Source organism: Sinocyclocheilus anshuiensis, unplaced genomic scaffold (genome assembly GCF_001515605.1).
Source record: "Sinocyclocheilus anshuiensis isolate Anshui unplaced genomic scaffold, SAMN03320099.WGS_v1.1 scaffold1531, whole genome shotgun sequence".
Taxonomy (NCBI): Eukaryota; Metazoa; Chordata; class Actinopteri; order Cypriniformes; family Cyprinidae; genus Sinocyclocheilus; species Sinocyclocheilus anshuiensis.
In genome coordinates this window covers 1,207,859-1,222,307 of record NW_015551200.1, presented here as the reverse complement: position 1 = coordinate 1,222,307, position 14,449 = coordinate 1,207,859, and the positions used below count along the sequence as shown (strand labels likewise).

General features: G+C 37.3%; 1 protein-coding gene across 1 annotated transcript in view; it reads left to right on the top strand.

The window, feature by feature from the left end:
* Positions 1-14,449, top strand: part of sptbn2 (spectrin, beta, non-erythrocytic 2) — a 125,758-nt gene that overhangs the window by 67,413 nt on the left and 43,896 nt on the right. The window contains exon 3 of the mRNA XM_016453646.1: positions 1,602-1,709. Coding sequence (XP_016309132.1) covers positions 1,602-1,709 — 108 coding nt within the window. The remainder of the gene's footprint in view (positions 1-1,601; positions 1,710-14,449) is intronic.

Below are 14,449 nucleotides of genomic sequence, written 5' to 3'. Positions count from 1 at the left end.
GAACACTCTATAGCACAGTGAACTCATTATTATTATTATTTTTTTTTTTTTTTTCGTTTACTATCAGTCTTCCTCCATCTTATCTTCCCATTTTGTGCAAGTTTGGAGTTTGCTGTGATAAAATGCTTTCTTCCAGTGACACGCTGGCTGACTGTTGGCCTAGTGCTTCTGGCCATGATTTGACCTGTGACCTCTGCTCTTTGATGGTCACTGCTGGTGACACTTGCTAATCAACACAACCTGCCACTGGACTGGTCTTCATTACACCACTTCCTCTTGTAAAATCTGCACACACAAGAAATGCATGTGTGAAAGTCTGTGTGCTACAGTTCTATTTGTGCGAGCTTGAAATGCTCTAATCAAGGTTTTTCTCGATAACGTTTCTGCACTTACATAACAGATTCTGTTTTTTGATTCATTTGGAGGAATTATAAGATGAGTTTTGATTTTGAGTTTATAAGATTCTGTCACTGCCGATGTTGCCAGTTTATGGGTGTGAGGTGGTGCACACACACTTGCACAGGAAGAAAGACAGCACTCGCTTGTTGAGTCTTTCTCAAGTACTTCCTTCCTGTCTTAACGTCTTATTTTATCTGTGCACTTGCTCGAGAAGGCGAGAGAGGGACTTTTTTTTGACATGATTAATTAAAGGTAAAGGTCTAACAACTGCTGAACACCCACAAAAATCACTAAAACATAACATTACCCAACATAAAAATCCAGGTAGTCCTAAAATAAGCTCAAACTCGTGATTTCTGCTGACTATCTGATCACCTCCAGGGGCTGGTCCCACACGCCCATCTCTCCTTTGAAACCATCCATCTCTTGAACTCTACTCCACCCCCTGTCCACCTTCAGAAATGGTTCAGCCTATACCTCCTCACCCTCCCTCTGTCTGTCATTCTCGCTCGCTCAGCCTGGGATTTGCTCTTCCCACACACACCTTATGCAAATGCCAAAGCTCAGAAACCGAGAGAGAGAGAGAGAGAGAGAGAGAGAGAGAGAGAGAGTAGACGGCTTTGTTTACTTAGGAAGCTGAGCACAGCTAGTTCTGCGAGCTTACTCAAACAAGGTGTGTGTGTGTGCGTGCGCACACAGACACACGCAGTCTGATCTGAGTAGTCGAGAGAAAGAAGAGTTTTGCACTGAGAAAAGATTGTTTTTGAAGAAGAAAAGAACATTTTGTTTTTACTGTACCTTTTTCCTCACTTCAACTGCATGTGGGTTCCTTTTTTGGCAAAAAAAGGAGAGAGAGAGAGAGTCAATTAAAGGAAGAGTTTTTTTTTTTAAACAGATGAAGCAGAATGGCGCGGGTTAGCATGCGCTGATGAAACGCTCGGATGCACGCGCTCACCTGGAGAGTTTCTGTTTCTAAACCCAACTTTTTTTTAACTTGTGAGGAAAGTTAAACATTTGGCAGTTTGTTTTCTTGGTCTGTTTTCTGTTTTTTATTTTTCAACCTTACATTTTACATGCCATGCTCATGAGTCCTGGCTCTACTCTTGTGGAGTGATCTTTTTGTTTTGGATGAAAGTTGAGAGTCCGTGTTGGAGGGACGGTTCACAGTGAAAGCAATTGAGTGTTACAGTGAAAGAGAAGAGACATGGATTTTGATCCGCGCGAACATGAGCCATGTCTCTCGCCAGCTGCCTTTGTAAACCAGGTGCAATATTCCAACATCCTGGAGGGCCGTTTCAAACAGCTGCAAGGTAAGACTGTTTGTTCTTTGCGACCTCATTCTCTCTCTCTTTTCTTTCTCAGATGTATCTGTAGGAGTAGCTCAGCCTCTCAGCTAACCTTTAAACCATGTCAAGTAACTTGTCTTTTGTTTTTTTAATCACTTTATAAATCCCCTGAGACAGTCAACAACCTTGAATGTCACATTCAAAAAGTTCATGTGACCTCATCCGGATCTAATTGGAAGTCACATTTCCCCTTACAGACTGAACCCCATCATCGTGGGCGTCACTTATTTTTAAAAAGTTGGTGGTGCACAGATGTGGTGGTTGTGAAATCACTAATTGATGGTTGGTTAGCTCTTGAATATTAATCTGCTTATGCACAAGTAACTTCACAAAGATGATTTCTCAAAACAGTTGAAGATAGATAGATTAGGACTGTGGTACAGTATTTTCTCATTTTCAAGTTAAAACATTAGAAATGTACTGAAATCACTTCAACAGCACATTAAATTGATATCGAACTTGGCTTATATTGTCTTGCTGACTTGTTCAAGTTCTCAAACAAATGCGCAAATGCGTGACATTTAAAGTAACGACACTTCAACATTTACAACTGTGTCATAATGTAGTGGAGAAAAAAATTGGCCTTGTAAAAAGGCCAGGACATTTCCAACCTTAAATATGTCCTTCGCAGATGCTAATGAATTTAGTTGCAGAAATAATCAACGTTTCTCTTGTCTCTCTCTCTCTCTGCACCAAAGATGGTGCAGTTGAGAAAATAGGCCTACAATGATTTATTTTTATGCCTGTGCATGAGAGAGAGAGACACAGAGACCTGTGCTGGTCTCCTGGAGAGTGGCCTTATTTCAGGTACCGCAGGGCTTTTGCCCCAGATCCAAATTACACTGTGTTAAAATAGGAGCGAGAGAAGAGGACGAGAGGGAAGTTCAGAACGGAAAGGTGTAAGAGAGGGAGGATAAGAGGGGAGAGGAGAGGATAATAGGGTGGGAAAGGAGTGGAAAGGAACAGACGGGAAGGGAAGAGGATAGGAAGGGGAGTTCAGCGGATAATAGGACTGGAAAGGAGAGGATAAAAACTAAAATAGGATAAATATTAATATAGAGTTCATTCTGAAGAACGGTCAAGATGTTTGTTTTCCGTGGGTGTATCATTCATTCGGTATTTTCTTTTCTTCTTTGAAACCACGCTTTTTAGACAAGGCGCCACATAGCATGTGTGAACTCTGCTAATCCCCCCACACGACGCGAGATCTGATCTTCTGTGTTTGTGTGCACGCTTGAGGTCATGGGGAGTGTTTCTCAGTTAACGGAGATAATGACTCAAGCATTGTACTTTTCAGGGCTATTATCTGTTGTATAGGAAGAATGACATCTGCAAAACAGGCCTTGAATATGAACACACACCTCTAGAGTGTCATCAAGTAAATACCTAAAATGAACCCTGAATTCTGGAAGCCTGGAAGTCTCTAGTAGTCCAGTCATGTTTTTTGAAACTATTTAAAATGTTTAAATTAAATTTCTTTGACATGTTTGGTCTATGTTTGGTTATTCTTTCAAAGAAAGCTCTAGACCAGTGGTTCTCAATCTTTTTGACTCCAAGGCCCACCATTGTTCACAACAATATTACCACATGATTTTTCAAGTCGTTCATGAATTACTGGATAGGGATTTTGAATTTCTACCCAATAAAATATTGTAGAAGCTATTCCTTTAATATGTCTTTATATTCTTAAATGCCTATGGAGTTATAAAAGTTTATGAATGTACATGATTTTTCCAAATCCCTAAATCAAACTTTTAAAATTATGCTGACTTATTTACACAAGATCATGAGAAGTACTTTCAGTAAGAAATATATAGATTTTTAGTTGTTTTGACATTTTAATGATTGTTTTGCTTTATTTTAAACAATTTTAAGTAATCTTGAGGCCCTCTTGTAAGTTTGCTGAAGCTCCTAGTGGGCCCTGGCTCTCTGGTTGAAAACCACTGGTTTAGACAGACTGCAAGTGGATGGATGTCATACATCAATGTTCTATACATAACACATGATAGTGTTCTGATTGGAAAGACTCTGTAGAAGACATGGAGATTCGAAGTAAGAGAGAGAACAGCATGTCACGTATGTGTTAATGATTAGTTTCGTCAATGCACCCGTCTGAAATCTAGCGCATACCAGCGTTTTGACACACATTCACAGACACACACATATACAGTGTCTCATTTATCTTTTCTGCTCAAGCAGCCTGTGATCCTCCCCTCTTCTCATGTCCTCACACACTGGTAATTCCGGTCAGGTTACCCTTAAGGCCCGTTCACACCAAGAACTATAACTATAAAGATAACGACATTAGCATTCACACCAGCGAACGATATCGTCTGTTTATTCTAAGCGCACATGCGTCTGCCGCTTTAAATTCTTGAGCTCGTTACAGCAGGATGGATTCTGATTGGCTGTCAGTGTTTTATCGTTCATCAGCTGGAAAAAAATCCTTTTGAAAGTGATCTTAACAATATCGTTCCTCTGTATCATTATCGTTATAGTTGTGGTGTGAACTATGCTATTCTTTAATATTGAGAACGATTTTTAGAACTATAGCTTTGTCGTTATCTTTATAGTTATCGTGCTTGGTGTGAACGGGCCTTTAGGCTGACTTTTTTTAAACATTTTACAGTACAGAAGTACAGGTGCACTGAAAAAAAATATTAATTGAATTTACTACATTTTTTAAGGTAAGTGGTTGCAATTAATTTATTTTAGCTACATTTAAATACATTTAGTTTTCTAACTTTCAACATATTTTTTTTTTATTAAATGTAGCTAAAATAAATTGTTTGCAACCACTTACCTTAAAAAAATTTAGTATAATTTTTTTTTTCAGTCATATCAGGGGGCTTGCTCAGACACGGTCTTCATGCTTGGTCAGGCTGGTTCTTCTCAATGGATGTTTTTGATGCAACACCAGTTTCTCTGTTGTGGTTGTAATTAATTATCTTAATTTAAATAAATCCCTGCAGCAAGGTAATATTGCATGCGTGCATGCAGGTGTTTGTACATTCTGCAGTGATTAGGATGGGATAAGAGTAGTGGTCGACCGATATATCGCCAAGGCCGATATTTGGCATTTTTTTAAATATCGGCATCGGCCGATAAGTTTTCCTGTTTGGCTGATGCATTCGAGGCGGGACTTTTATTTTGACGGCGCCGAGAATGGCATCTCCCTGAGCACACAGTGCTCACATTCTCCCTCTTGTTTGCTGTTGTCATTAACAGTTCTGTCTAAAATACGGATAGAAGTCTGTCTAATAATCAGATAGAACGGTTAAACAAAGGAATTAAAATGTACACAAAAAGTCTTATAACGATTGCTTTTATATTATTAGTAATAGAAAGGCAAACATTATAATACTTTCTTGTTTGCCGTCAGCATTCAGCAAATACGCATTTATATCATTTAAACAAATCTTATAAATCTTATAAAGTCTAATAAACATCTAATTTCAAAAACCTTGCAAACTTAGTCAGATCCAGTTGTGAGATCCTGCATGAGTTGTGAAGTGTGCATGTGTATCCTGCATGATCGCGTGTACTCTGCGTGACGGTCGATCCGTGTGAATTGAATGCTGACAGGAGGAGAGTTCAGCTTCACTGGCGATCGACAAACTTTAAACTTGTGATTTTAAATTATGCTACGCTTTATGCTTTTGCCCACTGTCATATTCATGTCACTTTCACTGTGTGCTGTATGTAAAATGAGTGTTACCTTGACTTTATTTGAAAAAATATGATTAATGCACACAAACTTAACAGAATACTGAGTGCCCTGTTGGTTACAGTGTTTACTTCCTTTTTAATTATATTTTTATTAAATATTTATTTATTTGTGAAAAATACTTTGTCATCTAAAGTATAAGTATGTTTATTTAACACATTTATTTTTTAATCATTTCTTACAAGGTTGTTGTTGCCACTTCTAAAGAACTTAATGTGTCACTGTCATTGCAAAACAGTTTGGACAAATCAGTGTTTCAGTTCTCCATTACAAACATTCTTTTTTTATTCCCCCTTTCTTTGTGAACTCAGTGTAATTTGAAATGTCATAGAGTGTGTTTACATGCAAAATATAATGCCGATAAATCAGCTTATGAAAGCTAGGTGACACAAGAAAGCCCCATTTATATAAGATTTTGAAACTGTCAGTTTTCTCCAGTTTTGATGTCAAAATGCAAACAGATGTGCACACAGAATGCAAGCCGCCAGAATGCAAGTTAAGGTTTTGACATGCAGATTGAATTAGGGTAATGGCTAAATCTTTTGTTCATATACTGTAAATTAATATCAAATTTGCATATGGGTTATTTATTTATTTATATGCAAAAATGTATGTTTATTAATGTACACAACATTTTATATATACATTTATAGGTATTTAATAGCCTTTAAAATACACTATTTAAGGCCCTTACTAATTGCTGAGCACCTTTTCTTTCTCCTATATATTTTTAGTTTATTTAGCATAATCACGTAAAACTGTACATGGAAAAACATGGATTGATTCTATGAAGTCTTTTCAGTGTATGAGTGCGAGTGAGAAAGTTGCAGGAAATCTATAATTTCTTATTTTTTCTTCTAAATAATTACATAATTGTAAATATTTTCCATAGTCTGCTTAATTGGCTGTGGGTGTGATACCCGTCAAAGATCCAAGCAGCAGAAGCAGGCGGAAATTATGACCCAGAGCAGGAGTGTGGTGACCTTAGGAGTATGAAGCTGGAGAATATCAGCAAGGATAAAAAAATTCATTCTGAAATCTCAGTGAAATTCTTCTGATAAGCAGTGTGTGTTTGTGAGTGTGCTTAGGTTTAAAAGGTTTTCTACCCCAGTGTCAGTCACCCTGAAGAGGTAAACATGTACTCTTCACACACAGACACAAACACAGATTTACTAAGATCCCAGGAATTTAAGGCCACCATGATAAGGTAAAAAAAAGTCAGTATATTTAATAAACAAGCCTGTTAAGGATGTTAACAGCCATGAGATAAGGGGGTAGAAAGTCAGAAACTCACACATACTTCCACATTTACTTTATCAGTATATGAGATAATATAGATTTGTCTGAATACCATCAGTTATGATCTATGTCTCTGGTTGCTCTTACATATGAATGTAACTTTTTTTCTCTCTCTGTCTTTCTCCACCCAGATGTACAGTAAAAGAAAATTGTCAATATTTACAGTCATATATTCGTATATTCTTTCTTCCGTGGAACATAAAATATATTTTGTCCACACAATGAAAGTCAATGGGGTTTCTATGTTGTTTCATACTTCATTGACTTTCATTGCGGGAACAAAAATAGTTGAAACATTCTTCAAAATATATTCCATTCTGCAGAAAAAAGAATGTCAATTTGAGTATACGATGACAGAATGTTCATTTTTGGGGTGAAGTGTCTCTTTAATGCAGTCCGCAGACTCACACTGTTATCACTGTTGATGTTACTGACATCTTATTTTACTCTCTGTACTTATTTACTGTTCTGCTCTTGGGATAGTAACAGTGAGTTGTTCCAGGAAAAAATCCTTCCTTCTCATTCTTCTGCTATCCAGATGTACTTACTCTGATGTGTGTGCATATAAATGGCAGTGTATATAAATAATTTTACATGAATATATGGACGCGTATGCAATCAGGTTTTGTTTACCTACTAAATTATCTTCTCAGCCAATAGCAATAAAGAGTACTTGATAATAAGGCCAATAAAGGCTTGTTTTGTGTAAAGAAACTTTAACAACAACTAGGGCTGCACGATAAATCGACGAGTTGCGCAAAACCACGTCCATATTCGCGCGATTTTTTGGGCAGCTCGTCAGTGAACAACGGCTCTGTGTAGTTAATGCTGCTCAATGTGAAAGCCCGCAGGTGATGGAGATTTACCGCTGATTACAGAACCGGCTTTCTGACAAGATGCGCGTTAAATATCGCATGCGATTTATCGTGCAGCCCTAACAACAACTTAAGTTAAGCACACGTTCACAAAGCCTAATAAAAACAAGAGATATTTACCTGGGTTTAGATTAGGCATTTTAATGTGGACTGGAGGAAGTGTGTGTAATGTGGTTTGGCAAGACACTTGATCTTAAATATGTGAAAAATGTCAAAGTATTAATGTTCAAAACTAAGTTTACCAGTAAGAAGACGACTATCTAACAAAATGCAAAATGTCTAGCAAAAAAAAAAAAATCATGTTTTTTGTTAGAAAAAATAGGCTACATCTATAAGTTGTAAATTTAACAGTCAGAATTTTTTATACATAATCTTCTGCTCCTTGAAAACCCATGAGAGTCTCTGCTGACTTTTTAAGCGATGCATGGCAGGTAGGGAAATGTTGTGTGGATCTGTATAGTAGCACACACACTGATATAAAAAAAGTTTGGCTCCGGCCGGTATGTCTGTACTTCAGTGAAGTAAGTGTTCTTGCCCGCAGCACAAGCTAGTGGCTCATCAACTGTTGTTAGAAATGCTACTGAGATGTTTTGGGCTAGTTCATGCATGTTCAGTTTCACGCAAGTCAACTTAATTCTCATACCTCTCAGCTCTGATACTCTAAAACGCAGAGAAACAAACAGTGTAGTATGACCCCAGAAGTGTGGTCGGTCATGTATCTTGACTTCCTCTTTCTGAAGTTTGTCATTTTTAAACACAAAAAAAATCATCTCTGTTGACCTGCAGAGACTCTGTGTCTTGGTTAAATCATCCTTTAGTCTGTTTTTAGAGGAAAAAAATCCCTTTAGTTTCGGAGGCATCATAGCTGCACTGGCTATAGTCATTATGTTATGTAGATTGTAGGTTGGGTATTTTCTGCTGACCAAATTAAGGTACATTGAGGTTTTCTGATGACTGCTGGAAAATAGGGTATTCGTGTTCTGTAGCGAGTCAAAGTTGCTTTCATAATTCTGTAAATGTAGCATTTGTGTATTGAAATATTAAGTCTCTTCAGTAAACTGAAATGTAGGATTTGTATTGAGCTTAACTTTATGGTTCATTTACAGTATCAGAATCCGTTTGAAAACAACACAAGCACACCATCTTCTCACACCTGGAGTTTTAACAAAACTGAGACTGAATGAGTAGAATTGCTGAACAGACATAAGGGAGTCGTGCCCCAAATGCGTCTTCTCCAAACAACTGATCTATACAAACTCAACACAATCAAAACTCTTAAAGGGATAGTTCACCCAAAAAATTTAAATCCTGTCATAATTTACTCACCCTCATGTTGTTCCAAACCTGTAAGAGTTCCTTCTGTGGAACATAAAAGAAGATGTAAAAAAGATAAGAATGTTGATAACCAACATGTTTTGGTACCATTGATTTCCATTGTAGGGGCCATAAAACACAAATACATTTCTCAACTGTATTCTTTCATGTTTCAGAGAAGTAAGAAAGTCAAACAGTTCTCGAACAACATGGTGGTGAGTAAATGATGACAGAATTTTCATTTTTTGTAAGCTACCTCTTTAAGCCCCTTTTGGACAGAGCTGCTTTTCCCTGAGGAGGTCATGTTGGCTACATTTGTGTTTCATAGACATATTACGATTTGAATTTAGTATGTATGACACAAATGATCTACTGGTTTTTGGAGAACTCTGGTTTCATCTGAGAAATCAAACACAGTTTGAATAGGAATGTCTGTAATGTGGGCCCTAAATAATTTTTTCTATTTCTCATTTTGACCATTGCTGAATATTGTAAATGTACTGAAGTATTCAGCAGCAGTCAAAATACCATTGCTGAATACTGTCAATTTCTCATTGTGCCTGATGCTCCTTTATCATGGATTTAGATAGGGCTGAAACGATTACTTGAGTAACTCGAATAACTCGAATACAAAAAATCATCGAGGCAAATTATTTGCCTCGAGGCTTCGTTTAGTCCATGTACTGTAACTACACACGGAACACTGTTAACGTTACTGACACACAACCCGATAAACGCTTTAAGACCGTAAATCAATATGGTGGCTAGTTATGATGTCCCTAATGTTTTGAGAAAGACTAAACGCCATTGTGCATAAAAATACCACAGAAAGAACGTTAGTCAATACCACATGAAGAGTGCCAGTTTTCACCTCTAAAATCAGCATGATTACAAATGTGATACTGATTTTATGCAACAGTTCACTAAACAAGAAGTTAATATTAAGAGACTTATGTAGTTATGTAAGTGAAGCATAAACATTTTTAACGTCATTTTGGACCCGTATCCGGGTCCGCAGAGTTTAACTGCTATGTTTTGTGAAAGACTAAGCGCCATTCTTGTTGATTGGCTCATTCTCTCTCTCTGTGACACACACGTACACACACACTCCCCATACAGGTATGCATAAAAGAAAGTTAGTCAATATCACATGAAGAGTGCCAGTTTTCACCTCTAAAATCAGCATGATTACAAATGTGATACTGATTTTATGCAACAGTTCAATAAACAAGAAGTTAATATTAAGAGACTTACGTTTTAGACACCATATTGCCTGTTTTTGCTCTATTTCGCCAACAAAAAATAATTCCAAACACAGCCACAGCACTGTTTTGCGTCTCTGAGCAACATGACGCTGTTTCGTTCCTGAATGACGCATTTGTTTAAATGATTCGGTTCAATCGCAATGACTCACTTATAAACAGTGACTTGCTGCCACCTACTGGCGGTTTTAATTTCACATTTAAAGTATCTTTTCATTTTTAAAATAATTGTAAATATCAGTATTCAATGTTTTATGTTTAAAATAACAAAATATTATTTATGCATTTGTAACTGCAGGTTAAACTGCATTCATGTCCCTCTGAGCTGAATTAAATGGTGTAAATATGCGTATCTAAATGCCTCTTCAGATGCAGCTTCTGTGTTTTCTCTGCATTGCAAAGATGAATTTTGTTGATACTGATATCATTTGTTTGGTAACAGCCCAAATGTCTTATTATTCTAATTGACTGATTAAGAATTTGACTCAAAAGATGATGCACACAGAAAATAAATGGCGTTATAAAGGTAAAAATGCCCATAAAATGTAAAAATCAATTTAAACTTATTGGAACAGATTAATTTCTATCACTGCTGTGAATTGACCAGTACATAGAATATGAAGGATATCAAAAACAAGTTTTACTCACACACACACACACACACACACACACCAGTAAGTAGAGAGACGTTTAAGAGGGTTTATTCTCCAAATAACTCTAATTTCATGTTGCAGAAAAATGTGTTTAGAAATTGTGTATGGTCTCTTGTTCTTGTTCCAAGTTACCTTCCTGTCCACTGATGTGTGCCACACACACACACACACACACACCAGTACGTAAAGGGACATTTAAGAGGGTTTATTCTCCAAATAACTCATGTTTCATGTTGCAGAAAAATGTGTTTAGAAATTGTGTATGGTCTCTTGTTCTTGTTCCAAGTTACCTTCCTGTCCACTGATTTTTGCCTCTTATAAAAGCCACAAAGCCTTCCAAGAAGACAGTGAAGGCTTATGTCATGCTTGAGCTTTAGTTAGTTAGTTTTAGGTTGTAATGTTTACCTTTTTTTAGGGATGCACCGATACCACTTTTTCCAGTACTTGCCCGATACCGTTTGCAATTAAATGCATTAAATGGGTTTAGTTTTCACGGTTATTAATGTATGCAATTTCAGCAATAAAAATTTTAATTTTTTTCTGAAAAGGAAACAAATTAGTTATTTATTTTAAGAGACCTAACTTATTTTCTCTTGTATATTTAGTATTGCTCTTTAATAAAGAAAAATTACTTCTTATCCGATTACTCGATGAATTGATGGAATAATCGGTAGAATACTCGGATAGCTAATCGATAGCTCCAGCCCTAGATTTGGAGATTGTTAGCTTTCTGGGTGAAATAACAGTTGGTGTTTCACACTTCCCATTGTAGAAAGAATATTTAAGTCGCTGACAGTTTTTAATGCCTTTTAGAAAACGAATCCCGTTGGTGAGATGGTGAATGGTGAAAATGAATGATGTCTAAGTGTCATTCAGTTTGTCAAAAGGAAATTAAGCTGCAGGAGGTCTCCATGATGTTTAGCAGTAACTTATGCCAGGAGCCAATGATAGTATGAAGGATGTGTATTGATGTAGTCAAATTTGGGTAAAAATGTAATTTTGAGTGTCTCAGCGGACAGCTTGTTCTGAGTCCATGTCCTGTTATCACTGTTCTGTTCTCTGTCCTCCAGTGTCACTTACATTCTCCAGACATCAGAAATACCTCTGAACCTGTCATTTTCACCCCTCTTTGTATGTGTGCGTATGTAAGAATGGGGTTGTGCAAGATTTTTTTTCCCTCTCTGTGGGCCTGCATAAGCTGAGTTCCTTTAAGTGTGTGTAAGTCAACAGTTGGAAAACGTCTTATTAACATTGCTGCATAAAAGCATTGCAGCAAGGCTGATGTCAGGGGGAAAACAAGACAGCAGGTTTCTATTTAAGATGCCTTCACGTGTGGAAAATCCCTCTTAGTTATAGCCATTAGAGGTGTGTGTCTTCATTCTTTATCTGTCATTCAGTGTGTGTGTGTGTGTGTGTGTAATAAGTACTAGGTTCTCTTCTCTGTAACGACAGGTGTGTTTTTTGGTCTGGTTTTTGTACTGCTTTAATTTTTTACATGCAGTTTTAAAAATTGTTAGTCAAATAATACATAGTCATTCGGCAATATTTTAAAAGTTAAGTTAAAATAAATGTTTGTCAATAAATTGACAAGTTTTTTTTAGGTGGTTTTTCATTTCAACTGACCTGCAGTGAGTTTCTGCACACATATGAACATGTGAAAAACCATGAGAGCCGAAACTTGTCTCAAGGAAGTAGTCACTGCAGGAGGGTGTTTGCAACATTACTGCACATGCCCATCAGGTGATTACAGGACACACCTCTGTGATTTAAAGTTAAATGAACAGTTAATCCGAAAATGACAATTGTGCCATCATTTACTTAACGTATGGTGTTCCAAACCTGTATGACTTTCTTTCTTCTGTATAACACAGAAGACGATGAACCTCTGAGCTTCTCTTCTGTATAAATGACAGCTTATAATGTCCATGGGCATTATGCTTTAGTACAACAAAAGTACCAACAAAGCACCATAAAAGTGGTCCGTGTGACATATATGCTGTATTTCAAGTCTTCTGATTTCATACAATATCTTTGAGAAACAGGCCAACTAGAGATGCACAATATTGGATTTTTGCCGATATCCGATATGCCGATATTTTTTAACCCATTTTGGCTGATGCCGATACCGATATATTCCCTTTCGTTTGGAAACAACACCAAGTCTCTCCTGTGCAGAAATTATAAGCAATTCATTTTTAATTTTGGTTAGTTTTTAACAAGAACGTATTTGTTAGAATTAAATAAACAATAATGAAGTTCTTTTATAATGACAGTACATTGAAGATTTGAAAATAACTATAAATAATTTGTTCTCTGCATTTTTTTTTTTTCAGAAAGATGCAGTGGTTACCTTAACATTTTATTTTAAGATTTAACATTTGTAAACAGTCTAAAGCAGTGGTTTTCAAACCTCTCCATGAAGTACCCCCAGCACTGCACATTTTGTATGTCTCCCTATATCTGACACACCCACTTCAGGTCTTGCAGTCTCCACTAATGAGCTGATGAGTTGAATCAAGTGTGGTAGATGAGGGAGACATACAAAATGTGCAGGGCTGGGGGTACTCCAGGACAGGTTAGAGAACGGTCGACTGTGGCATAATAAAAGCTCCGCTGCTTTTGAGCCTTGTGTCGCGCTTGTTCAGTGGCCTCGTTTCGCTTCGACGGCTTTCAGCCTCGTCCTGCTTCATTCTACTACGTTAATAAATCATTAGCTCATCCATGAACATGATTTCTGCCCAAGTCCCGTCGGATTGCTTCGACTGTGGGAATGAAGACGACAACTCCCATGATTCCACACTCAGTCACGGCGTCATCAAACTACGCCTTTGTCTATTTGTTTATTTTGAATACGCGCCCTCTAGTGGCGAAAAATTACATATTGTGCCTTTAATGAATAAATCAGTACATATACAATTATTTAAAGGATAATGAGCTGATGAGTTGAATCAAGTGTGGTAGATGAGGGAGACATACAAAATGTGCAGGGCTGGGGGTACTCCAGGACAGGTTAGAGAACCACTGGTATAAAGCAAAAGAGTTGTAAAAATTCTGAAAATCTTTTAGAGCTCATAATTTGTTAAAATATATAACATATTTGAAGGTCCGCCTTCCGAAAAACAAAATTTGTTGTGATTGGTTAGCTGTCCCAGTGTGTTGTGATTGTTAAACAGCTTAGACGGTGTTTCAGTACTGCCCTGCCCCTTGCTCCATCTTTCAACAAAAACGTTTGGGCGAATCCGGCACTACTCCCTCGTGTTGTGGAAGCTGTCCTCAGTAAAATGCGGAGCACACAATAGCAAATTGGGGTCATAATGCTCAGGAACAGAGTTAAAGGGGTCATATGATGCTTTTTTAAAGATCATTATTTTGTGTATTTGATGTAACCGAATATGTTGACATGCTTTAATGTTAAAAAAACACATTAATTTTCAAATACTGTACATTATTGTAGGTCCTCTATGCCCCGCCTCTCTCAAACGCTTCGTTTTCTACAAAGTCCCTCCTTCCGACAAGCACAGTCTGCTCTGATTGGCCAGCTGACCCAGTGCATTGTGATTGGCTGAACACCGCA